Here is a 26,244-nt window from a genome sequence, read left to right on the forward strand (position 1 = left end):
AATACTTTTTCTTCTACTCCACTACATCTCAGAGGCAAATATTATACTTTTACTCCACTACAATTATTTGAAAACTTTAGTTACTTTGCAGATGTAAATTATTATATTATAAAACACATTAACCACTTTAGCCCTATTTTATTCATAGGCTATTTGAAAATAGCCGATCTACAAGCACACAACGCGTCGCATCGCATTTGCTATTTTCAAACATTTTAGTACTTTTACTTTTTGTACTTAAAGTATATTTTGATACCAATACTTTTGTATTTTTACTCAAGTAACATTTTGAACACAGGCCTTTTACTTGTAACAGAGTACTTCCACAACATTGTGGTATTGATACTTTTACTTAAAGTAAGAAATGTCAGTACTTTTTCCACCGCTGCCCATTTCCCGAAAAATAAACGGTTTCCGCGAGGTTTTGCACGCGGACGGCGGTGATTTACAGAGCGCTCCTGTAGTAACCCAGAAACATGGCCATTAGCTAGGACAGTTATGTGGCTGCTTTTCCTCGCCGTCAGCACCTTCTGCATTGGACCGCATCCAGACAGAGCATTATTGCGTCGCTGTCGGGGGGGAAAGAAACCTTGTATCTCCATATTTCAACTTTTTAATGTTTTTTCCCGTAAATTAACGCCCTACTTCATCATACAAGAGTGCAGTGGTGTGAAGTAACTAAGTACATTTACTCAAGTACTGTACTTAAGTAAAATGTTTTGGTGTTTTTACTTTACTCTTGTATTTCCACAGTTGTCTGTACTTTTACTTCTACTCCACTACATCCCAGAGGCAAATTTTTTATAGTTTATAGTTACTTTATAGATTTAGATTATTATTACAAATCATACATTAACCACCCTATATACATTTAGACATTTGGATATAGATTTACAAGCTCACAATGAGTTGCGATGCGACGCATTGTAAAATCTGCTATTTTCAAAAGATTTGTGTAAATTTCATACATTTGAAAACGTGTGAAATGGGACATTCTGCATAATGAGTACTTTGACACCAATACTTTTTTACTTTTACGCAAGTACATTTTGGATTCCGGACTTTTACTTGTAACAGAGTATTTCTAAATTGCAGTATTGATATTTTTACTCAAGTAAAACATTTTGAGTACTTTTTCCACCACTGCAAGAGCGTCACACAAAAGTAGTGAAAGTAGCAGATCTGCAAGCTCACAACGCGTCGCGGGGCGACGCGTTGTGAGCTTGTAGATCTGCTACTTTCACTATTTTTTAAAACGTTTTTTTGGGGTGATAATAAAAAAGGAATGGTTTTTGGACATACTAGGTTTCCAGCCACAGTTCTACAGTACACAGAGTCCTGCTGCTGTAGATTGTGCTGTGTGGAGTGGAGTGTACAGGACAGACATACAGTACCTGTACATACAGTGCTGAATGTCGCACAGCTCAGCCTGAAGAGTGTGTGTGTGTGTGTGTGTGTGTGTGTGTGTGTGTGTGTGTGTGTGTGTGTGTGTGTGTGTGTGTGTGTGTGTGTGTGTGTGTGTGTGTGTGTGTGTGTGTGTGTGTGTGTGTGTGTGTGTGCGTGCGTGCGTGCGTGCGTGCGTGCGTGTGTGCACGACCAACGGTGTTATACCCATGCTGCAGTGGTTCTCAAAGTGTGGACCCTCAGGGGTCCTTGAGGGGGTTCCAGGGGGTCCCCGGCAACATTATAGTTCATTTAGCATCAAAATCAATTTCACTTTGGACTTACAGTATACACTGGCTATTTGGAAATAAGATCTACAAGCTCTCAACAACGCCTTATTTCATCGCACAAAGTAGCGGGGGGGGAAAAGCCGATCTACAAGCTCACAACTCGTCCTAACAATTAATATTTATCATGTCACATTAATGCGGCCAGTGGCAAACTGTACATCTTGGCTGACGAAGTGACAGGGAACACGGCTGCCAGAGCACATTCTCTTCCAAAATCTCTCCCAGTAATTCCCCCCATGAGCCCATACAGCTTCATGTGGAATTAACTCCATGCCAGAGCTACTGCTTTCTGCCTAGATTTGAGCTGAACAAGTAAACAATATGAAGTGCGCTGTTGTTGTCCTCGCAGGTACAGTTTCCACTTGGTCAAATGAGGTTTCTACCACCACCACCCGTTTCTATGTGGTGTGTTGTAGTTGGTTCTATGTGGTGTGTTGTAGTTGGTTCTATGTGGTGTGTTGTAGTTGGTTATATGTGGTGTGTTGTAGTTGGTTCTATGTGGTGTGTTGTAGTTGGTTCTATGTGGTGTGTTGTAGTTGGTTCTATGTGGTGTGTTGTAGTTGGTTCTATGTGGTGTGTTGTAGTTGGTTCTATTTGGTGTGTTGTAGTTGGTTCTATGTGGTGTGTTGTAGTTGGTTCTATGTGGTGTGTTGTAGTTGGTTCTATGTGGTGTGTTGTAGTTGGTTCTATGTGGTGTGTTGTAGTTGGTTCTATTTGGTGTGTTGTAGTTGGTTCTATGTGGTGTGTTGTAGTTGGTTCTATGTGGTGTGTTGTAGTTGGTTCTATGTGGTGTGTTGTAGTTGGTTCTATTTGGTGTGTTGTAGTTGGTTCTATGTGGTGTGTTGTAGTTGGTTCTATGTGGTGTGTTGTAGTTGGTTCTATGTGGTGTGTTGTAGTTGGTTCTATGTGGTGTGTTGTAGTTGGTTCTATGTGGTGTGTTGTAGTTGGTTCTACGTGGTGTGTTGTAGTTGGTTCTATGTGGTGTGTTGTAGTTGGTTCTATTTGGTGTGTTGTAGTTGGTTCTATGTGGTGTGTTGTAGTTGGCACACGGATAAGAACCAGTATGCGCGCAACCAGTATGCGCGCAATGAAACCCATTCTGTCAGGTGTCGCTAGGACGCGCCTCACCAGCCAACACACAAGAGGGGGTTGGGGTGTGCTGAAACCAGCGCACCCCGAAACAAAAGGTTGGGAATTGATTGCGTGAAACAATCACCTGTGCGTCCAGTCTCAATGTTAGTAAACAAATAATTGGTCTATGTGGTGTGTAGTTGGTTCTATGTGGTGTGTTGTAGTTGGTTCTATGTGGTGTGTAGTTGGTTCTATGTGGTGTGTTGTAGTTGGTTCTATGTGGTGTGTAGTTGGTTCTATGTGGTGTGTTGTAGTTGGTTCTATGTGGTGTGTAGTTGGTTCTATGTGGTGTAGTTGCAGTTTTTTGCACGTTGTCTTCCCCAGCTGTATCTCATTTTTAATCACCTCTTAATGTGTATATTATAGTCTTGTCAGTCACTCAGTCCGTGTCGTGTCATTGTTCAGCGCAGTGTTGATTTTGTTGACTAAAACTACGACAAAAAATGTTGGTCGACTACCTTTTTTCACTGACAAAAACTAAATAAAAACGAAATAAGACTAAGCTACGGTGACTAAAACTAAGACTAAATATATTGACAATTTCGTCAACAAATAAAAACTAGACTAAAATGACTAGTGGAGAAGATATCATGTTATGTTTGGTTGCTTGCTCGAGTGTTGCGCTCTGAAAATAGCAGATCTACAAGCTCACAACGCGTCGCGATGCGGCGCGTTGTGACCTTGTAGATCGGCTATTTTCAGCATGCAACCAACTTTAAAATCAGCCATTGCGACGCCATCAAGGCACCGCCAAAATACATTTTAGAGAGAGAGAGAGAGAGAGAGAGAGAGAGAGAGAGAGAGAGAATTGTGAAATTGTCATTTGATCAGCATACTGGAATCTCATCTGCATGCTCCCCAAGCCAGCAACCCTCAGCCTTCTTCAGCACACACACACACACACACGTGCACACATTATGTGTGTGTGTGCAGGGGTCACACTCTGAATAGGCAAATACTCAAATGCAAACAGAGTTGTGTAATTATGTAATCACTCAGCCTCTCCCATGTTCACCTGGACGCGCACACACACTCTCTCTCTCTTTTTCTCTGTCTTTGTCTCTCTCTCTCTCTCTCTCTCTCTCTCTCTCTCTCTCTCTCTCTCTCTCTCTCTCTCTCTCTCTCTCTCTCTCTCTCTCTCTCTCTCACACACACACACACACATGCAGCCATTTACACGCATCATGCACAGGCAGACCTTTACATGTATAGTATGTGTGCAAACACTTGCCACGTGTGCATTGGTAATCATGCATTCACATTATGTATGCACAGACGCATACAATCACACCCGCTGGGGGGTGGAATTCATGCCTCTGCTTTTGTTATCCCCCCCCTCTGGTTATTCATTTTCATCATCAGTGGGGAATATGTTTTATCCCCTGCTTCTGGTCACACTGCATTATGCATGTGCATGCACGTAAACACACACACACTCACACCTGCACATTGTAAAAAATAAATATCATCCATATGCTATGCACACATGGACGGATTATCAGTGGTGGAAAAAGTACTCAAATGTTTTACTTGAGTAAAAGTATCAATACCGCAATGTAGAAATACTACAAGTAAAAGGTGTAAAATGTTACTTGAGTAAAACTAAAGTGGTTAATATGTTTTTTTCCTGCAAAGTAGCTAACTAAAGTTTTCAAATAATTGTAGTAGAGTAAAAGTACAATATTTTACTGTACTTTACTGTAGTAGAAGTAAAAGTATTGAAATTTGTCAATACTCCACTATAGTAAAAAAATACCTCAACATTTTACTCAGTACTTGAGTAAATACGTAATTACTTTACACCACTGCGGATTATAGACCGGGCCATTGCCCAGGGGCCCTTGACTACCACAAGTTTAAATTTTGTCGACTAAAACTATGACGAACAATTTTCACCTACTACATTTTTCAACTGACTGGGTAGAGACGGGGCCCTGAAGGATAATTGGCCCCTAGGGGCCCTTATGAGTTTTAAACCCGCCCCTGTGTGCACGCACACAAAGCACATACACACTCACTCCAACACACATACAGGCATAATCACAGACAGACACGCACGCACAAAACACAAAGTCAAACTCATAACTTTTCTTCATTAGCCTCATTCCCTTGTCCGGCCCCTTCCAACGACCGATCCATGTGGGTTAATACATTGTTATAGAGAATATTATTAGGCACGGCGCTGACGTCTTGAGAATGTCGAGGGAATTATCCTTCCGAACGGATGACGTGGCAGATTTATTCCCCCCCAACCCCTTTCCAACGTGGTGTATCTTGTATCTTACATGGATTAAAGCTAAATTAAATCTCAAGACTGAAAATGTCTGTTGGCAAAAACGTCCAGGGCTGGACTGGGTAAAAAATTCGTCCCTGACGTTTAGGCCCAGACCGTTCCACCACAACCTGCACGCAGATAGCAGATCTACTCTACCGCCCGCTCCGTGTCAGTGTCACAAGTTTGGAAACTTTTGGATAATTTAGATTTTTTTTTTTAACATACAGTAAATCTTCTCTTCTGGGGGTCCCTGCATGGCACAAAACCTTTTCAGATGGGGGTCCGCGGCCAAATACATATCAACGTGGGCGTCCTTGGCATGAAAAAAGTTTGAGAACCACGGGCCTAATGCATATCAAACAGGGGGTCCTTGAAATGGAAAAAGGTTGAGCATCTGAGACATAATTGAATGTGGAATGTGCTCGCTAGACGTGTGTGTGTGTCCGTGACAGTGCATTTCAGCATGTCAGCTTCGTTCAAGCTGAGAAACGGCCCCCTTCCTTCATGCGGCAGATCACACGTGCGGCAATTTGCATTTTGTGTGCTTAAGTACTGTACTTGAGTAAATGTACTTAGTTACTTTACACCACTGCCACCAGTGTTGCATTCTGGGAAAGTGGTGATAGTGATTGACAGATCAGCACTCGTGGTCTTTTTTATTTATTTATGCACTCGACCCTATAGGATATTTACACCCACCTTTCAAATGGCTTCCGCCGCTGGGGTCGTAATTTAAACTTGCCTTCCCAGGCTTTTACTTTTGTCGCTGTCGGGGCAGAACAACCTTGTATCTCCGCATTTCAACTTTTTCTGTTATTTCTTTGTAAATGTATGCCCTGCTTCATCACACTACAGTATCACAGGTAGGTAAGTAGCAAAAATATCCGACCGTCAAGCTCACAACACGTCGCATCGTGACACATTATGAGCTTGTAGATCGGCAATTTCTTTTTTGATCCAGCTGCATTTGATCCATTGGAACACAAGTTATTTCTGAAAAGGAACTATTTCGGACATGCAAGGTTTTCTCTCCCGACAGGCGACTTCTTCCTGCTTTTCCCGTCCCCTCCTCAGATATTGCCGCTTTTGTAATTTACTGTATTGTTTTTAATTAAACAGATTGCGAGGGAGGTTTTTAAGAGCCCGCTTTTTTTTTTTTTTTTTAAGACGCCCTTATTTCTTGAGAAGCACAAGGTTTATCTGAATTCCAAAAAGTCCAACCGAGCAAACCGGCAGGGCGCATAAAGAGGCCCCCCCATAAAGCTAAATAGCCCCCTAAACTGCCCAGAGCATCGGGAGGATTCCATGGCATGGTTATACCTTTTAGAAGAGACAAGCTAACATAATAAAGCTACAGGAAGGCAGTGGTGGAAGAAGTAATAGTCCAATTTTGGACTTAAGCATGTATAACTTAAGGTCATTTCCCTCTATATCAAGGGTTCTCAAACTTTTCAGGCCGCGACCCCCCACAATAATCATATTTGAACTGGGGACCCCCCACCCTGACAAGCACTTGTTGGCATTACGTTTAGTTTGACTCGGTTCAATGTTTGCCTCTTTCTTGCCTAATATTTGACAATTTTAGGTAAGATTTTGGTATTAAGATGGTCTTTAAAGTCATTAAACTGTAACTTTAGAAATGTGCAGAGATACCCTGTGTACACTTATACTGTACATCGGTTTGTTTACTGCTGAGTGAGAAAACAATGTTGCACATTAAGCTCATCCGGGGACCCCCAACAATTATTTTGGGGACCACACCTTGGGGGTTCCAAACCCCAAGTTTGGAACGACTGCTCTATGTCAGCAGTTACCAGCCACTGTAGTAGTGTGGTGGTGTTTACCTGCAGAAGCACACTGTGCTTTCGTTGTGTTTTGGTAGACATGGACGTTGTGCTCCTTCGACTACCTGGTGCAATAGGGATCTTTGCTAGCTGTTTTCTCTGTACAGAGGACTATAGTTGAGGACATGCTGACTCAGAGAATAAGACGGAATGGAACACAGTCCTGAGCAAACGGCAGAAGCCTTAAATTACACTCAGAATATACGCACTCCCATATATATATGTGATTATATAATCATATCTGTACGCAGCAAAAAAATAAATCCCCCAAGTGTTAATTTAACTCTCCGAGTTTTAAATCAACACTGTGGACTTTGCTGTGCATGCAGCAGTACTTTCTTTTTTATTATGTTTGTTCTCATTGTGTCGTGACTAGGCTCCTTTAGGATTTTTAATGAGTCCGGTTCCTTAACGATTCCCCACTTAACAGTCCGGTTTTCTTTAACGATTCCTATATTTTGAAAAAATATATATAACATTTTGACCTTCGTTATAATTTTTAATACACACAAATTCAAATAATGCTACAGTATTTGCATACAGTACATGTTATTGTAGGGGTTCTCAAAGTGAGGTGCAGGGATCCTCTGGGTTACTTGACGGTGTTCAAAATGAACCCTTGCATATCTGTAACAATGAGAGTGTACAAATGGAACTTTTTGGTCCATTTGGTATATGGTGGTCCTTGAAATAAAAAAAAGTTTGAGAACCACTAATTGTATAGCAGTCCACAGACCAGCTCTGACAGTGTGTTAAACCGGTTCCAATTATGTGATCGAACCGATTACGGTTCATCAATGTTGGGTCCGGTTCCTCCGGTTTCCGGATCCCAACCGTATAGTTGCGACTTTGTTGGGCCTTTCTCGTTACATGGGGTTTGCTGCTTTGTGTGCAACACATTGTCCACTGGAACGTCTAGCTGTGGCCTACGGGGATCAATACGTTGTTGTTGTTGTCGTCTTGGGGGCGGCATCTTAAAGCCTGGACTGCTTAAGACCTCTGCCTCCAAACTTCAAGATATAGCCGATCTACAAGCTTTTCAGACATTTTTGGCTATTTTCGTTGAGCCCTACAATGTTGATGTCCTCACAAGTATAGTATACAATGTGTGTGTGTGCGTGCGTGTGTGCGCAAGTGTGTGTGTGTGTGTGTGTGTGTGTGTGTGTGTGTGTGTGTGTGTGTGTGTGTGTGTGTGTGTGTGTGTGTGTGTGTGTGTGTGTGTGTGTGTGTGTGTGTGTGTGTGTGTGTGTGTGTGTGTGTGTGTGTGTGTGTGTGTGTGTGTGTGTGTGTGTGTGTGTGCGTGTGTGCTTTGATCAGGACTAAATCCTGTCAGAGCTCTTCTCATCAAAGGCTCCCTTCGGCTTTCCTAATGATGTAAATCAACAACAATGAAACCTCTTCAGACTCCTAGCCCTAGCTAGCACTCCTCTTTTTTTACTATCCCTTCTCCTCAGCCTTTTCCCATAGATGCTAGTAGTCTATCCTTTCCCGTCACCTTTTTCTCGATAGATGCTATAGTTCATTGCCTTCTTGCGTTAATACTGTGTTGGTTGTTTAGAACAGTGGTTCTCTAACTTTTTCATTATATTACAAAGTTAAGTTAATTCTTGGCTAAGTGATTTTTCATATTAACTCCTTTCACTGTAATGTAATATTTGAGTTGTATCTCTCAGTTAAACCAAATGTCTCTCGTAGGAAGATAGCAGTGGGTGTTCAGCTTATGTTTCAAGGATAAGATGTCCCAATATTTTGGCCAACTTCACAGTGGTCAACAATATTATGGTTCTTGATATTGGTCTTAATCTCATTTCTAGACCAATTTCTGTTGGCTGTTCATCTTATAGCCTATCACACCTTTAAGCGTCATCTCTATTTCAATTTTACTTCTGAGCAAAACATTTTAAAACCGGTTCACAAAGGAACTTTTTAAATTCAAGGACCCCCAGTTTGGTAGGCATTGGGCGACGGAAACACTGTCAGCTTCCAAATAAGGGACGATTCCGTTTGTAAGAAGCTGGGCAAATCGACATCGTTAAGCACCTGTGGTAACAGTTTGTGTTTGTCGTGTGACGTCAGACCAGAGCTCTGCTCAATATAAAACACTGCTCAGCCCAAAGGAAGTCTCTCTGGACAATTTCAGCCGAAGAATAAGCGCCGCTAGAAGAGAGAGATAAAACAGAGAAGAGAGTTTGACAGTTGAGAGAAGAGAATGAAAATGAGGCACCATATCCGGCACCTCATGGCTGTGGCCATTGCAGCCTCTTTCATTCTAGTGATAGGAATGGTATCATGGTATCATGTGAATGCCAATGAATGGCAGATGTCTGGAGCCAGCCCACCAGTCACCAGACACAGCCCCAACGCATCATCAACCATGAGAGACCATGTTTCTCGAGGACCACCATACTTTGTTGAGTACCCGCACGAATACTACTTCATCCTGGACGAGCCAGAACAATGTCAACAACGGGAGCCTTTCGTGGTTGTTATCGTCCCGGTGAATCCCGGCGACAGGGCCAGTCGTGACACCATTCGCAGGACGTGGGGAGGTGACACCCAAAGCCCTGTGTCGGGCCACCGGGTGAGCCTGTTTTTCCTGATGGGGCTGCCGACGGGAGAGGGGAGAGAAGAGGTCGAAAGACAAGTGCTGGAGGAGAGCAGAGATCACCGAGACCTGCTGCAGAGCGACTTCTCGGACACCTACAATAATTTGACGATCAAAACAATGGTCATGATGGAATGGCTGGACTCCCGCTGCCCCATGGCCTCGTACGCGATGAAGATCGATACGGATATGTTCCTTAACGTGCATGACTTGGTCGACATGTTGTCGGATGCTCCGAAAGACAGCTATATGAGTGGATTTGTGGTACGTCGGGGTGAAGTTATAAGAGACAAAAATTCGAAATGGTTCCTACCTCGTGATGCTTACCCTGCATCACATTACCCACCATATGCAAGGGGACCGGGCTACGTTTTGTCCTTAGACCTTCCTAAAAAGCTCCTGGAAGCCTCCAGGCACGTTGAAGCCGTTTACCTGGAGGATGTTTATTTAGGGATGTGCATGAAACACCTGGGTATTCCACTCACTGACCTCCCAAGCAGGAATCTGTTTTATGATTGGACAATGATTCACAACACAACGATTTCCGACTTGCAACCACTTGCGACAGAATCCTAAAACCGAGGATTTGCAACAATAAAGAAGTGGACAAGTCCACACCCAGGCACAGAGCTGTGACCGATTGCCGTTTCCACAGCAACGGTGTCGTCCCTCCGGGATATTAACAGTAGACGGTGCTGTCTCTAAACTACGAGGGACTAGGGTTGCAATTGATTTAAACAATTATAAAACAAATTATAATCAAGAATTTAATTTAACAAAACATATTGATTAATCGATCACTATTTTGGGCATTAGAGGTGAAAAGTAAAAAAAATAAAATCCAAAATAGTGGAAATGGCCAATCTACAAGCTTACAATGTGTTGCATTGTGACACGTTGTAACATTGTAGATCTGCTATTTTCACTATGTTTGCATTGTGGTTAATCAATGTGTTAATCAAAGAAGAAAAAAAAGAAAAAAGCTACGCTTCTCGATTATTCGATTCATGGACAAAGTCATGTTAGAATAATAGCTAAGGAAGTAATGGATAGTTGCAGCCCTAAACTGGACGGTGACAGACGGTCAGGCCTGGATTAACGAACGCACGAGCTCACGGGGCGCAGCCCCGAGGCCTGAAGCTCCAGGGGGCCCGGGCACCAAACCCTTGGCAGCACCAATCAACAAAGTTTTTTTTTCCCATTTCGTGTTCATTTTCCCCGAACAAATACCAGCTCTCGGGCGCCGATGGCCTAGTGGTTAAGGCGCATACCACATATAAGCTCTGATGCAGCCTGACAGCGAGTCCCGAGCCAGACACCTGATTCGGATGCTATCAGTTCTCTCCAAGTTCACAATGCATCACAACGCAGCACGTTGTGAGCTTGCTTGTTACATTTTGTCATTTGGAAATTAATGGGACCATAATTTACAAAAACGCATACCATGCTTATTGAAAGAAGACTTTAAGCTATAGCGACTGAAAGCATAACATATTTATGATAATGATTACTACGGTAATACTATCAAGTGTAAAGTGCGGTCTAATACCCATTGAGATTAATGGCATGAAACGCCTTCTGCAACCATCAGGAGTGGAATATAGTGACACCCTTTGGCCATTAATGAGACCTGCAGAGTTTTCATGACAACCATATTGGCTTCATTTTCCAAAAAAACTGATCCTTTGCGGGCCTGCATGGGTTCTAATGCTCTTCCAGTGTGTTGCTGTCCAGACTTGGTGATCCTAAAGATAGAGAGGGGAGAAAGTCTCACGTACGAGACACGCCACACAAAGCCCACAGGCGACAAACTTAAAGTGGTTATTAAGGATATCCAGTGCAAGGAGGGAGCCTTGGGCAAGGAAACTAGTTAATCAATTGGACTCAACCGCCAGCCAAGCCCCAGCTGGATTGTCTGCTTGAAGGCCCCGAGAGGGAGTGAGGGGGGGGGGGGGGGGGTGGAGAGAGAGAGAGAGAGGTGGAGTCGGAGGGTTATCGCTATAGCGATTATGTTATTCCACTACAACGGGATCACATGGAGAGTTGTATAGGTATATACTATATTGAGTACTGTGATGGTGTTTGTATTGCTGTATCCGACTTCCCTTACTCTGTATCCTGTAACTAACTGCTGTGCTGCCTCTTGAGCGACTGATTTTCCGTATCTAGTATGTCCTGAAGGTTATGTGTTCGTTGCATCCATTAAAAAAAAAAGTGAAATAAAAACGTTAACAATGAAGAATGCAGGGTGTTCCGGGACATCGGAGACGCCCAGAACCTTAAAGGGATAGTTCACCCCCAAAATGTTTTTTTTCTTCTATCGATTAGTCACCGCATGGAGACTTGTTTTAGTCGCTTTCCTAAGCCAATAATTTGATGACCGGCGGCCTACCGGTTCCGGCTGGTCATCAAATTATTGGCTTAAGAATGCGACAAAAACGAAAAAAATATCCATGAACTCAAGTCTCCATGGGGTGACTAACCGATGGGGGATTATTTTTTTTGGGGTGAACTATGCCTTTAAGGTGTCTCCGAGTATCGTACGTCACGTCACCGGAATTCTAAATTTACTTGAGTAAAAGTACAAAAGTATTGGTATCAAAATGTACTAAAAGTACCAAAAGGAGAAAGTACTCATTGTGCAGAATGTCCCATTTCACAAGTTTTCAAATGTATAAAATGTATAAAAATCTTTTGAAAATAGCCGATCTACAAGCTCACAATGCGTCGCATCATTGTGAGCTTGTGAGCTTAACTAGTAACTAAAGTTTTCAAATAATTGTAGTGGGGTAAAAGTACAATATTTGCCTCTGAGAAGTAGTGGAGTAGAAGTAAAAGTACAGAAAATTGGAAATACTCCAGTAAAGTAAAAATACCTCAAAATTGTACAGTACTTGTACTTAGTTACTTTACACCACTGATGATGACACGTGTGTATGCACTCACCGCACCACACACCACCTCGCGCACACACACGCACACATGCACGCGCACGCTTCACACATTTGCACATCATGTCTCAGCAGACAGAGACAACAGGAGAGAGAGAGAGACGGAGATAAGAGAAACGGAGGGAATTGTGTTAATTTCTATTTGTTTGTGTGCTTATCAGTTAAATGTTCTCAAATAGGAAATTGGAACAAAATCAAAAATGTTCAAATTGGTTCAGAAATTATTGCAATTTTTTTCTTCTTTTAACACATTGGGTGCCAGCATTTTTTCATAACAACTTACGTTGGGTGCCAGCATTCTCCCCATTGACTGCGCTTTGCTGTTTAAAGCTCTAGACTCCACGAGGAGCAAATCCATGTAAAAAAAAACATCCATTCATGTTGCGCGATGACCCTGGCTACAACCTGGAACGATAACATTTCACTCGCGAGTTACAATGGGGGGGGATCGCGCATCGCGCATGACCGGTTTTCCCCACCGGAAACAGATTCGGAGATATAGGTGTTTTAAAGAAGGAAATAGACAGGAAGTGGATGGCAGCCATGTTTTTGTTTTTCCGGTGATCTATCTGGCCTATCCTTCTCAAGATCACAATGGATACTCCCAGAGCTGCTCTAGCCCCGCCCGTGTGGAGAAAAACGAAAAAAACAAAAAGACATATTTCACGGTCTGGACCGTGTTCGGCACCGGACCGCTACTCTGCGCAAACACGGTTCAGACCGTGTTTGGCACCCGATGTGTTAAAGATATTTGTTGGTCTTTTCTGCCTTTTGTGTGGATAGTACAGTAGAGAGAGACAGGTCACGGGTAGAGAGAGACAGGGGAGTGACGCGCAGCGAAGGCGGTCGGGGCTCGGGAATCCAACCCGCGACTCGCTGTCAGGCTACATTGGAGCCTATATGTGGCATGCGCCTTAACCGCCAGGCCATTGGCACCCCAATTATTGCCCCTTTTTTGACAAAATATCGGTCAAAACATTTGGTCTAATCTGTGGTTTAGGTCAGGACTCTCCAAAATCTGTAAAAAATCTGACTTCGTGGCGGGGCTTCAGAGCCCCATCCCGCTGTGGGATTTGAAGGGGCTCCACAAGCCCATTACGCTCTTTCACACACCGGTGCCGGGGTTAAGTCATGTCGGTGGTGGTTGGGGGTGGGGGGGGGGGGGGGGGGTTTGGATTCCCTTGTTCAGCGTGGCCTGTGTGCACCGTTGAGCCCTCGACAGAACAGCAGACATTTTTGCTGTAACTTGTCTTCATTACACGAAGTCCTCAGGAGAGAAGGCCCAGCCAGGCTATTAACCCATTCAAACCGGGAACGCGTCTGTGTAACCACTTATAACCGTTATTTTATGCTTTGGGCTATTCAAAAATAGCAGATATACAAGCTCATAGCGACGCGCTACGAGCTTGTAGATCTGCTATTTTTTTAAAGATCGTGAAAATGTTTGCAAATCTTTGAATATATATATTTTTAAAGGGAACTTTTTTAGTTTTTTTTTTTTCAAAAAAAACTGTTAAGATTTAGAAGACATTTGTAGAATCCCCAGACGCAAAGATTTCAGTTAAAAATATTCGCTTAGAAATATATATATATTCGAAGATTTGCACAAATTTTCACAATAAATTAAAAAATGCGGATCTACAAGCTCGTAGCCGCGCTATGAGCTTGTTTTTGAATAGCTAAATAAATCTAAATAAAAATTACACAAATTCTTTCCCGGTCTAAATGGGTTAAAACACACCTTACAGTACATCCCCTGTCATTTCTTTCCCTCTCTCTCTCTTAATCTGTATCTTCTCTCTAATTCTCTTTTCTCTCTTGTCTCGTGCTCTTCTCTCTCTCTCTCTCTCTCTCTCTCTCTCTCTCTCTCTCTCTCTCCATCCACTCTCTCTCTCTCTCTCCCTCTGTCCTTCGCTCACTGACCACAGTAAGCTGTCATGATCTTGGCATCGTGCGCTTTGCCGCAACTCAAGCGTTTCCAGCCCACTTTGCTCTTACAGACAGCTTATAAGAGGGCTCGCCACTCTCCACTCATCCACTCAATGCCCCCCCCCCCCCCGCCTGAACTTTTCGACATTAACCCTTTAAGACCGGGAACGCATCTGTGTGTCATTTTAAGATTTATTTGGCTATTAAAAAAAATGCAAATATACAAGCTGTATACAAGATAAGATTTGCACAAATGTGCACGATTTCTCAAAAAATAGCAGATCTACAAGTAGCGCGCTATGAACTTGTAGATCTGCTAATTTTTTTTAGAAATCGTGAACATTTGTGCAAATCTTTGAATATACATATATTTTTCAAAAAAAAATGTTAGGATTTAGAAGACATTTGTTGTAGAATCCCCAGAAGCAAAAGTTTGAGTTACAAATGTTCGCTTTAAAAAATATATATATTCAAAGCCCCACGATTTTCCACGATCTTTCCAAAAAAATAGCAGATATACAAGCTCATAGCTATGAGCTTGTATATCTGCAATTTTTTGAATAGCCCAAAGAAATCTAAAAATGACAGAGATGCGTTCCCGGTTTGAATGGGTTAAATGTTTGGAGACGGGGGATAATACCTAGCTGGCAACGAGGCGTGCTGTGCGTTAAAATATTGAACGGGGTGTGTGACACAGAAATGCCACCGCTGAATCCAGGCTATACATGCAAATCTAGGTTGAATCTCTGCATCTAAGAGAGTCTCTGCATTTGAAATGTTGCTTTGGGCAGGCCACCACATCTACTTTGGCAAAGAGCTTTAAAGGAATAGTTCACCCAAATAATGACTTATTTCCTATCAATTACACACCCCATGAAGCATTGAATTAATGGAGACTTTTGTTTTTGTCGCATTCCTAAGACAAAAATGTGGTTACCAGCGGTCTATCCGGTAGGATACAAAGAGTCTCCTTTGTGTCTCCTACCAGATACATTAGCATCTTTATTATTATCATCAAATCATTGGCTTAGGAATGCGACAAAAACAAAAAAAATCTCCAAAAAGCTTCATGGGGTCTGTAATTGATAGGAAATAAGTATTTTTTTTGGGTGAACTACTCCTTTAACTAATTAAGCCTAGAGGGGTCCCCCCATGTCAAATCAGTAAATTACATGGCAGCAACTCAATGTATTTAGGCACGCACCCATAGTCAAGATGAACTTATGCGCTTTGCCCCAATGGGAAATAAGGCATCGATGATGTTTCTCCACCTATCGCAGCCTTTGGCAACCATGTTGTGCCTAGAGACCCACGAGAGATCCCATCTCCAGCAGCTCAGCGTCTAGTAGCCTCAGTTTCTCGTTTTGTAGATGACAGGAGCGTCACCTGTTGTGGTCCTCTGCTGCTGTTATATCCTGTCTGTTGTGCTCCTCTGCATGCTGTTATATCCTGTCTGTTGTGGTCCTCTGCATGCTGTTATGTCCTGTCTGTTGTGGTCCTCTGCATGTTGTTATATCCTGTCTGTTGTGGTCCTCTGCATGCTGTTATGTCCTGTCTGTTGTGGTCCTCTGCATGCTGTTATGTCCTGTCTGTTGTGGTCCTCTGCATGTTGTTATATCCTGTCTGTTGTGGTCCTCTGCATGCTGTTATGTCCTGTCTGTTGTGGTCCTCTGCATGCCGTTATGTCCTGTCTGTTGTGGTCCTCTGCATGCTGTTATATCCTGTCTGTTGTGGTCCTCTGCATGCCGTTATATCCTGTCTGTTGTGGTCCTCTGCATGCTGTTATATCCTGTCTGTTGTGGTCCTCTGCATGCTGTTATATCCTGTCTGTTGTGGTCCTCTGCATGCTGTTATATCCTGTCTGTTGTGGTCCTCTGCATGCTGTTATATCCTGTCTGTTGTGGTCCTCTGCATGCTGTTATGTCCTGTCTGCCTCGAGGTTCGACATGTTGTGCATTTAGAGATGCTCTTCTGCATGCCTCGGCTGTAACGATGAGTTACTGTATCCTTTCTAACATCAGCCCCGAACCAGTCTGGTCGTTCTCTGCTGACCTCTTGTCATCAACAAGGCATTCTTTTTTTTTTTTTGCCTATACACAACTGATGTTCACTGGATAGACTTTTTCTTTTTCGTACCATTCTCTGTAAAACGTAGATGAAAATTGTGCATCAAAATCCCAGTAGATCAGCATTTTCTTAAATACTCAGACCAGCCCATTTGGCACCAACAACCATGCCACATTCACTTAAAGTCACTTAAATCACCTTGCTTCCCCATTCTGATGCTCGGTTTATAACGGCAGCGGATCATCTTGACCATGCATGCTTAGCCTAAATGCATTGAGTTGCTGCAGGCGTGCCTAATGAAGAGGTCAGTGAGTGTGTAGGCTACTTGCTCGCCTGCTTTTTTCCCTCTACACCAAATCTCTTCCCTGAAAGTAGCTAATATACAAGCTCACAACGTGTCACGTTTTTCGGGTTCTCCATGTAGCCTATTCACTTGTTAATTCACTTGCTGTTAATGTTTGAATTTCAATGTCCCCGACAGAACTCTCTTCTGAGAAACCCCAGTTTGAACGTGCATGTAAAACGTGAATACAATGTTTTATAAAATAAATTGGACCCCATTCCATCGTTGGAGCACTTCATTGCCACGTAAATATTACTTTAGAGTGACAGGTGAAACATGTCAAAGCTTAATTTCGGGGCAGTATGTCATACAGTTAAGTGCTGTAAATTGCACAATGCACAGAAAAAATATATACAAAATATTACAGAGAAAAGAATACAAAGCGATGAAAGAAGATTGTGTCCTTGCTAGCAACTGTGTTTTTTGCAGAAATGGTTTTGAAAGCCTGTTATTTAGTCTCCCGTCTCGCGGAGACACAGGAAAGTTATGGTAAAGAGATGTAGACGACTTCCAGGGGAGAGGAGAAGGCGAGTGTGTGCCGCCTCTCTCTGGATTTTGGTGAAAGGCAGGCATTATGGGAGGTTAAGCTAAGCCATAGCTCTCTTGGTGGATGTTGCTGACCGTGGGGAAGCTGCAGCCAGGAAATGGGAACCGTCCGTTCCTCGGGCACGCTTCAAAGCCCACCCAGCACGGCCTCACGGACGCCCGCTATTTATTGCCATGAGTCACTTTCCTCTTCATTTCTCTCTCTCTCTCTTCAACCGCAATTCACCCTACTATATTTCTCCATCCGTCTGGCTTTGCTTCAGCGCCTCTGAGCCGCGTGTCGCCGCCTTTTTGCAATTGTCCCGGTGTCCATGGCGGAAGCTATAGTGGACTGGAGCCCATACCAGGAGCCGTGGCCGAGCCCCCACGCCGGTGTGCAGCGAGCGTTCACAGGCCCAGTTGGGCTCCAGTCACTCTGCTCCTCGTCGGGGCGAGGCTTTCTTTTCTTGTCAGCGCTTATAGTTAACCCATTAAGACCGGGAACGCATCTGTGTCATTTTAAGATTTCTTTGGGCTATTAAAAAAAAAATAGCAGATCTGCAAGCTCATAGCGCGGCACAGATCTGCTATTTTTGATTAATCGTGAAAATTTGAGCACATCTTTGAAAATGTATATATTTTTAAAGCAAAAATGTTTTACTCAAATCTTTGCTTCTGGGGGGATTCTAGAAATGCCTTCTAAATCCTAGTTTTTTTGAGAAAAAAAAAAGAAAATATGTTGCTATAATAAGTGGTTATCAAACCACCCAAAATTTTATGAATTTTGGCCGCGGACCCCCATCTCAAAATATTTTTTTTCCAGGGAGCCCCCCACTCGGTGCCACGCTATGAGCTTGCAGATCTGCTATTTTTTTAAATAGCCCAAATAAATCTTAAAATGACACAGATGCGTTCCCGGTCTTAGAGGGTTAACGGTGGCATCAGCATTTTCTGACTCTGTGAGCAGTCTGGCCATAAAGATTGGAAACCCCACACACTTCCCCTAAGTGACTTTCTCACAGGAGGTTCTTCTGGCATGAGTCAGTACAGCGGACATGCATGCCTGTGAGTGAATAGTGATTTCTGTTTGATTAAAGAGGTACTAGTACAGTAACAACTAGTTTGATTTATTCCTGCTGCCTGCGTTCCCAGTACCTATAGCTTATGACAGCTGGCTCTGGTACAGCAGCCGTTTTGAAAGTGGGGCGGGCCAATTGGAACAGAGAAGGCTGAAACAATGAGATTTGATGTATTTATCTATTTATTTTCCAACAAAAATCCAGTTCATAAGACGACTGCAGTGCCAGTTGAATCACTTTAAAATGGGTGTCCTGTTTTTTGGGCATGGCATTGTTGTCAAAACATTTTCAATCATTGATTATTCAAAATATTTAGATCTACAAGCTCGCAATGCGTCACAATGCAAGATATTTTATTTCTTTATTCGCTTACTTACTTCTATTGGGAACAAGAAAAAAAAAACAATACGGACGGTTTGATTTATTTGATTGATTTATTTGATTTGCACAACAGTTATATTATATAAGCATAACACGATAGTTCTTTCCATGGGAAAGTTGACAGTATTTGTTGTTGTGCCGGTGAGGTAAGAAACCCTAGGGGGGCGTTTACATAACGTATAATTTGATTTATTTAATATGAAAAACAAAAAACAAAAAAACTAACAAAAAAAACAAAAAACAGACAAAAACGTCTGTGATCTATAAACTCAAGATAAAGAAAAATAAAAGTACAGACTGGGCAGAAGAGACAAAACAAAACCCCCAAAAAAATATCAGGACAAAGGTTGTGTCTATACAAAGACTGTAGCTTACATACAGGTTATTCCAGGGACACAAGGCGTTTGCTTCAGCAGCAAGTTGTTTGACAGCACTTATACAGAAACAAATGTATAATTACTCAGTCAGGCAGCAATTATTTAATAAAGCCGCCGCGCACTCTGCATGTCAATGAGTCAGTCATTAGCGCGATTAGCATCAGACGTTGAAACCCCACCAGCTCCATTGTGTTAATTTTCTATTTATTTGTGTAATTGACCTGTAAACGTTGTCTACTATTCACTGTGGCATTTGTTTGTTGAAGTGTCTCCTGAGGTGTTTTTTTCATATTAAAAGAAAATGAGTGTTTCATTAGTGGAATCCGGTTGTGTCCTCTAAACATACGGTGCTCATGAGCGATAGTGTTCAACGTGGCCTCTCAAACCGGTAGCGGTTCGGCGGCGGCATAATCATAATAATAAGCACTGCAGTTGTGCCGGGGAAGGGTTCAGTGGTGGAAGAAGTACTCGGATGATAGTACTCATTGCTATAGAGTGTTTGTTCTCTTAACTGGAGCCTCCATGTCTCTCCAGCTCTTTATTGAACAGAAACTTTTTTTTTTTTTTTAATATCGATTAAAGAAATATCACTTACGGTACCCTACCTTTAACCCTTTAAGACCGGGAATGCATCTGTGTCATTTTAGATTTCTTTGGCTATTCAAAAATATCAGATATACAAGCTCAGAGCGTGGCACCGAGTGCCGCGCTACAAGCTTGTAGATCTGTGTTTTTTGTTTTTTATCGTGAAAATGTGTGCAAATCTTTGAATATATATATTTTTTTTTAAAGAGAACATTTTTAACTCCAATATTTGCTTCTGGGGCGTCCCTGCAACCAAATATGTTGGCGGTCAAATACATATCATTTTGGGGGGTCCTTGACTTGAAAATGTTTGAGAACCACTGATATTATAGCAACATAAGTTTTTTCAAAAAACTGTTAGGATTTAGATGATCCCCAGAAGCAAAGATTTGAGTTAAACATTTTCGCTTTAAAAAAATATACATTTTCAAAGATGTTCACGAATGTTCACGATTCTTTTTTTTAATATAGCAGATCTACAAGCTCATAGGGCGGCACTCGGTGCCGCGCTATGAGCTTGTAAATCTGCTATTTTTGAATAGCCTAAGGAATCTAAAAATGACACACAGATGCTTTCCCCGGTCTTAAAGGGTTAACTTGAGTAAATACACTCGTTAGTTACTTTCCACTACTGGTAGTGATTGCGCGGCCAGGAGCAGGGGCTCCTATAACAAGGAGCACTCCAGTCTGTGCTGGGGGAGCATTGCATTATGAGAGCATCAGCGTGAGTGTGGGAGTGCTGGTATTTGTAAATGTCACGGTCCTTTCCGCCATTGCAGGCTTGACATGGTGGCTCTATAATCTCTGCCCACCCGCTCCTTCTCTGTCCCCAGTCTGCTCTCTAATTGGCGGATTGTGGCGGAATGTAAAAACAAGTACATCTACTCAAGTAGCCTACTGTAGTTTGAGTATTTCCTTTTTCTTCCTTTTTTTTACTTTAAACTTCTACTTAATATTGTGGTTTTTAATCCACTACAATAGGCATAACTGTAGTTCTCTTATCCAAAATATTTTGTCCGGAATAATTATTTCACTGAGTTCAGTGGGTGGTTTATAACATTATGATTCAGTGGTCTGAATTATTTTTTAACCCATTACGACAAGGAACGCATCTGTGTCACTTCTTGATTTGAGCTAAAAAGCCTTATTTTACACTTTGGCTATTTAAAAATAGCAGATATACAAGCTCATAGCGCGGCACTCGCCGCGCTATGAACTTGTAGATTGGCTATTTTTGAAAAATCGTGAAAATGTGTGCAAATCTTTGAAAATATATTGTTTAAAGCGAACATTTTTAACTCTATTCTTTGCTTCTGGGGGTCCCTGGAACACAATATTTTGAAATGGGGGTCCGCGGCCAAATACATATTTTGGGGTCCTTGCCATGAAAATGTTTGAGAACCACTGAGTAACATATGTTTTTTTTTAAAAACTGTTAGAATTCAGAAGACATTTTGTATAGAAGAGGCCTCAGGTCTCAATGGGTTAAAATGGACTCTCCACCAAACAGACTACTTCAGACTACAACAGACTGGCAGTCTGTTGGCAAAGGTTGGCATTTAATTCAGCACAAACTGTCGATGCGCACATTGTTGTGCGCATGCGTTAGAGCTGGCAGCCCCGGTCCGCAAGATCCTGCCAGTGTTGCCAGGTCTGCTTATTATAAGCGACTTGGGGCTTGTTTTCCTGTAAAGTCGCTTGTAAATAATTCATAGTTGCGGGTTGCTTTTGTTTGGTCTTGTTTCTGAAGTGCTTATTTGGGCTGGCTTTCAACGGTAATGTTAGAAGTCCCGACCCGACGGCACGCCGCTATCTACAATAGGTTGTCGGCAGGAGACGATTTCCAACGCCTTCCGCGGCCGAATCGGGGCCGATATCAGTGCGGTGGAGAGCTGCCTTAATACAGAATACTGCTGATAAGCCTACTCATACTGGGTTAGGGTACTTCCTGTTTACAGGGTCTTTAAGTATATTTTCATGTCAATACTTTTGTACTTTAACTTCAGTAACATTTTCAATACAGGACATGTACTTGTAACAGAGTATTTTCTACATTTACTTATGTAAATCATCTGAGTACATCTTCCACCATGCTGTTTTCCACGAGGCATGGCATGGCTGGTCTAATTCTCTGCCCACCCGTTCTTTCTCTCTCACAGTCTACTCTCTAATTAGACGTTCAGCATTCATATCCAATGCGTGTCATTGATGACACATACTGCATCATCTATAAGGAACAACCAGTGATGGAAAGTAACTAAGTACATTTACTTAAGTACTGTACTTAAGTACAATTTTGAGGTAGTTGTAGTTTACTTGAGTATTTCCGATTTCCAATACTTTTACTTCTACTCCACTATATCTCAGAGGCAAATATTGTACTACTCCACTACAATTATCTGAAAACTTTAGTCACTAGTTACTTTTCAGATATAAATTATGATATTATAAAACATACATTAACCACTTTAGCCCTATTTTATACATAGATCATATACTATAGATCTACAAGCTCACAACGCGTCGCATCGTGACGCGCTGTGAGCTTGTAGAACGGCTATTTTCAAACATTTTAGAACTTTTACTTTTGGTACTTTATGTACATTTTGATGCCAATACTTTTGCCAAAATCTGTGCACCCAAAAATTGCGGTTTCTGGGCGGATTCTGTTAGTTTCTTTTTGGTTTTTGGTTACTTTATTTCGGTTATAGGGTTAGGGTTAGGGTTAGGTTAGGGTTAGGTTTTTTAATTCTTATTTTTGCCAGATTTTACTGATTTATTATTTTAAAAAATACTAAATAATGCTGCGCACATATATTATATATAATTTGCACAATTCCCAGAATTTCCCAGCATAACATTTGGGAAGGCTTAGCCTACCCTAGCCTTCATTGCCCGCCGGCCGCCGCCTATGACAAAGTCCCAGGGAACACTTAAATCATTCCATAAATGGACACAGAAAATATTAATTTTGCATCAGTGTGAAGGTTAACAGGTGACTCAGCCAGTTGTGCTGCAGGCCATATCGTCACTGTCGGGTGGAAACCTTCTATCTCCATTTCATATCCCCCCCGCCCTCCATAAATGTATGCTATCTTATTTTTTTTATATGACTATTGTCACATAAAAGTAAGTCCATTTTTTTTGTTTAAGATATGTTTTGGTCTTTTATGCCTTTTTTGATGGGACAGTTACATAGACAGGAAATGGGGAGAGAGATGGGGAGTGAGTGCAAAGGTCGTCGGGAAAGGGATTCGAACCCCGCGACATGCTGTCAGCCTGGCATTGCAGCTTAGGGTGCCTGGACCCGTAAATAATCTTTTTTGACGTAATGCCCAAACATGGAAGTGGTTAAGTCTGTCTGTGTTTTTTTTTTAAATAAATATTTAACCGATGAAAAAGTATTAACAGGAGCTTATGACTAAATGATAACTACATTAGGCCAGTTTGTTCCCAGACTGCACCAATTGGACTCAGACAGCATCGCTCTCTGGGGTCAGCTCTCTCCTGAAAAATCCTCATGCAACCTTTAGGTTGCATGTTAGATGTGCATCTTGGGAGGTGAAACTACGGCATGGCACTAAAGACCGTGAGCGAGGTGAACAGCAGAACCAAATCAGAAATAGTCAGTGGAGAAAAAAGTATTCAAATGTTTTACTTAAGTAAAAGTATCAATGCTGCATTGTTGAAGTACTCGGTTACAATTAAAAGTCTGGAAATTAAAAATGTACCTGAGTAAAAGTACAAAAGCATTCAAAAGTAAAAGTACTAAAATGTTTGAATATATTTCAAATAGCCTAGGTATAAAATAGGGCTAAAGTGGTTAATGTATGTTTTATAATGTAATAATTTATATCTCCAAAGTAACTAGTAACTAAAGTTTTCAAATCATTGTAGTGGAGTAAAAGTGCAATATTTACCTCTGAGATGCAGTCGAGTAGTACAAGTATAAACCATTGGAAATACTCTAGTAAAGTAAAAAATACCAAAACATTGTACTTAAGTATATTACTTGAGTACATGTACTTAGGTACTTAACACCAGAAAAGATATGGAGGCCTAACCAAAGCCCTACGAGAAGTTGCAGGTGTCTCAGAACCAGGCTTGTTTTGCCAGGGTTGCTTTGGGGCTAGCCGCGAGGGACCAGATTGGGAAACTAATTTCCAGCAGTTGGGCAGGCTCTGTTTCCTACAGTATCCTCTCTACACTACACTGTCCCATTTGGAGAGAAAAAACGCATACAATTTCAGAAATATATCCTGAGAACTGCACAGTATCATCATCAACTGTCATCACTAGTGGTGTAAAGTAACTAAGTACATTTACTCAAGTAAAATGTGTAGGTATTGGTACTTTACTTCTGTGTTTCCAATTTCCAATACTTTCACTTCTACTCCACTACATTTCGGATGCAAATATTCTACTTACTCCACTACAATTATTTGAAAACTTTAGTGTCTAGTTACTTTGTAGATTTTGATTGTTATTACAAATCATACGTTAACCACTTCAGCCCTATACATTTTGGCCATTTGAAAATAGCCGATCTACAAGCTCACAATGCGTCGCATCGTGACGCATTGTGAGCTTGTAGATCTGCTTTTTTCAAACGATTTTTATACATTTGAACACTTGTGAAATGGGACATTCTGCAAAATGAGTACTTTTACTTTTGTACTTTAAGTATATTTTGATACCAATACTTTTGTACTTTTACTCAAGTAAATGTTGAATTCCGGACTTTTATTTGTAACTATATTGCAGTATTGATACTTTTACTTAAGTAAGAAATGCTATTTCCACAACTGTCATCACCAACACCTGAGCTCCTCTGGTGCTGTGTCCTCGTAGTCCCTTTCTTGACACGCTCTACACAAATGGCTGCATCAGCCCCTCACAACGGAGACAGACATATACAGTGAGTAGGACACTGAAATGGAGGAGAGTTCCCTTCAGCAGGGGTTTTGTCCACTCTGCCATTGCAGCATTATTGAACAAACTACCTGATATTAAAGGGTATTCACCCCCAAAATGACTTTTTTTCTATCGATTAGGCAGCCCATGGAGACTTGAATTCATGGATATTGTTTTGCTTTTGTCGCATTCGTAAGCCAATAATTCGATGACCGGCAGCGGCTCCGGTAGGAGACATAAATAGTCTCCTTTGTGTCTCCTACCGGAACCGCTGCCTACCGGTCCGCTGGTTATCAAATTATTGACTTCGGAATGCGACAAAAACAAAACAAAAAAACTATCCGTGAATTCAAGTCTCCATGGGGAGACTAATCGATAGAAAAAAAGTAATTTTGGGGGTGAACTGTCCCTTTAATGTTGTGTGCTGGCACGTATGGATGCATTCAAGGAGACTTTATGTAGTGTCGTATATGCTGCCTTGTTTGTATGTGTGCGTTTCTGTGCTGAACTAGCTCTTCGAAAAACATCTGGGACAAAATGAAATTGTCTAAATCTGAACCTTAATCTAATGGAAAGTGTCAGCAGCGTTGTGGTTAAGACAGAAATGCTATTAAAAAACTGCTTCAGACAATACATTGTCTCCAGCTATCCTCTCGCTGGCATTACTTACTGTGCAAAACAAGTCACACTTTTGCCAGCTGTATAGCAGCAGCAACTTGCAGTGGGAATGGATGGATAACTGGAGATAGGCCAGTGAAGGCTGGTGTTGGGGAGGGTTAATTGAAATGGTAAACACAGCGGCATCAACATCTGCCTTTAGACATGTTACAGAGAAAGCCACGATGGGGAAGAAAAACAAAAGTGGATTAGAACTGCAACTATCAATTATTTTTGTAGCGATAATTCTATTGATTACTTTGTCAAATTACATTTTAAATTTTAAATAAATGATTTCTTATCAACAAATCGATTAACCACTTAAGCTCTATTTTATACTTGTCACACAACGGTGTCATGCAAATGCATTGAACATACAGTAGGATGCTTGCTGACGGAAGCGAAAGTAGTCAACACAGCATAACAATCATTTTAACCACTTTTTTTTTTCATTCATACATTGGCTATTCAAAACTAGTGGAGTCTTGTACATCTGCTATTTCTGAAAATGTTTGAAAAATATCGAAAATGTTTGTACGATTTTGAATAATTTAAAAACATATTTTTTTCCCCCAACATAAATCTTCTCTTCTGGTGGTCCCTGGCACAAAACATGTTCAGATGGGGGTGCGCGCCCAAATGCAAATCTATTTGGGGGTCCTTGACATAAAAAGGTTTGAGAAACACTAGGGCTAGTGCGACAATTATACGGACACAGCTGGGGCAACGATGACCTAAGTCCCTGCCTCTGCAATTGAAGGGCTCCACGAAACCCCCAGACTGAGAGAGAGGGTCATAAAACGGACAACATACTCTGTTTATGGACAATAATATGGGGCTACTGAGGA

At 41.8% G+C, this 26,244-nt stretch overlaps 2 protein-coding genes across 2 annotated transcripts in view; both read left to right on the plus strand.

Annotated features, from left to right (window-relative positions):
* The window catches only part of LOC308080139 (interleukin-1 receptor accessory protein-like 1), a gene marked incomplete at both ends in the record, with an annotated part of 619,302 nt that overhangs the window by 522,356 nt on the left and 70,702 nt on the right, over positions 1-26,244 (plus strand). The window lies entirely within an intron of this gene.
* Positions 9,265-10,164, plus strand: LOC308080177 (beta-1,3-galactosyltransferase 2-like; the record flags this gene model as incomplete). The annotated part of the gene is made up of 1 exon (XM_080421953.1): positions 9,265-10,164. The coding sequence occupies one exon, from the start codon at positions 9,265-9,267 to the stop codon at positions 10,162-10,164; it is 900 nt and encodes a 299-aa protein (XP_080278079.1).

This window comes from Gymnoscopelus braueri (assembly GCF_963280865.1).
Source record: "Gymnoscopelus braueri genome assembly, chromosome: 24".
NCBI lineage: Eukaryota > Metazoa > Chordata > Actinopteri > Myctophiformes > Myctophidae > Gymnoscopelus > Gymnoscopelus braueri.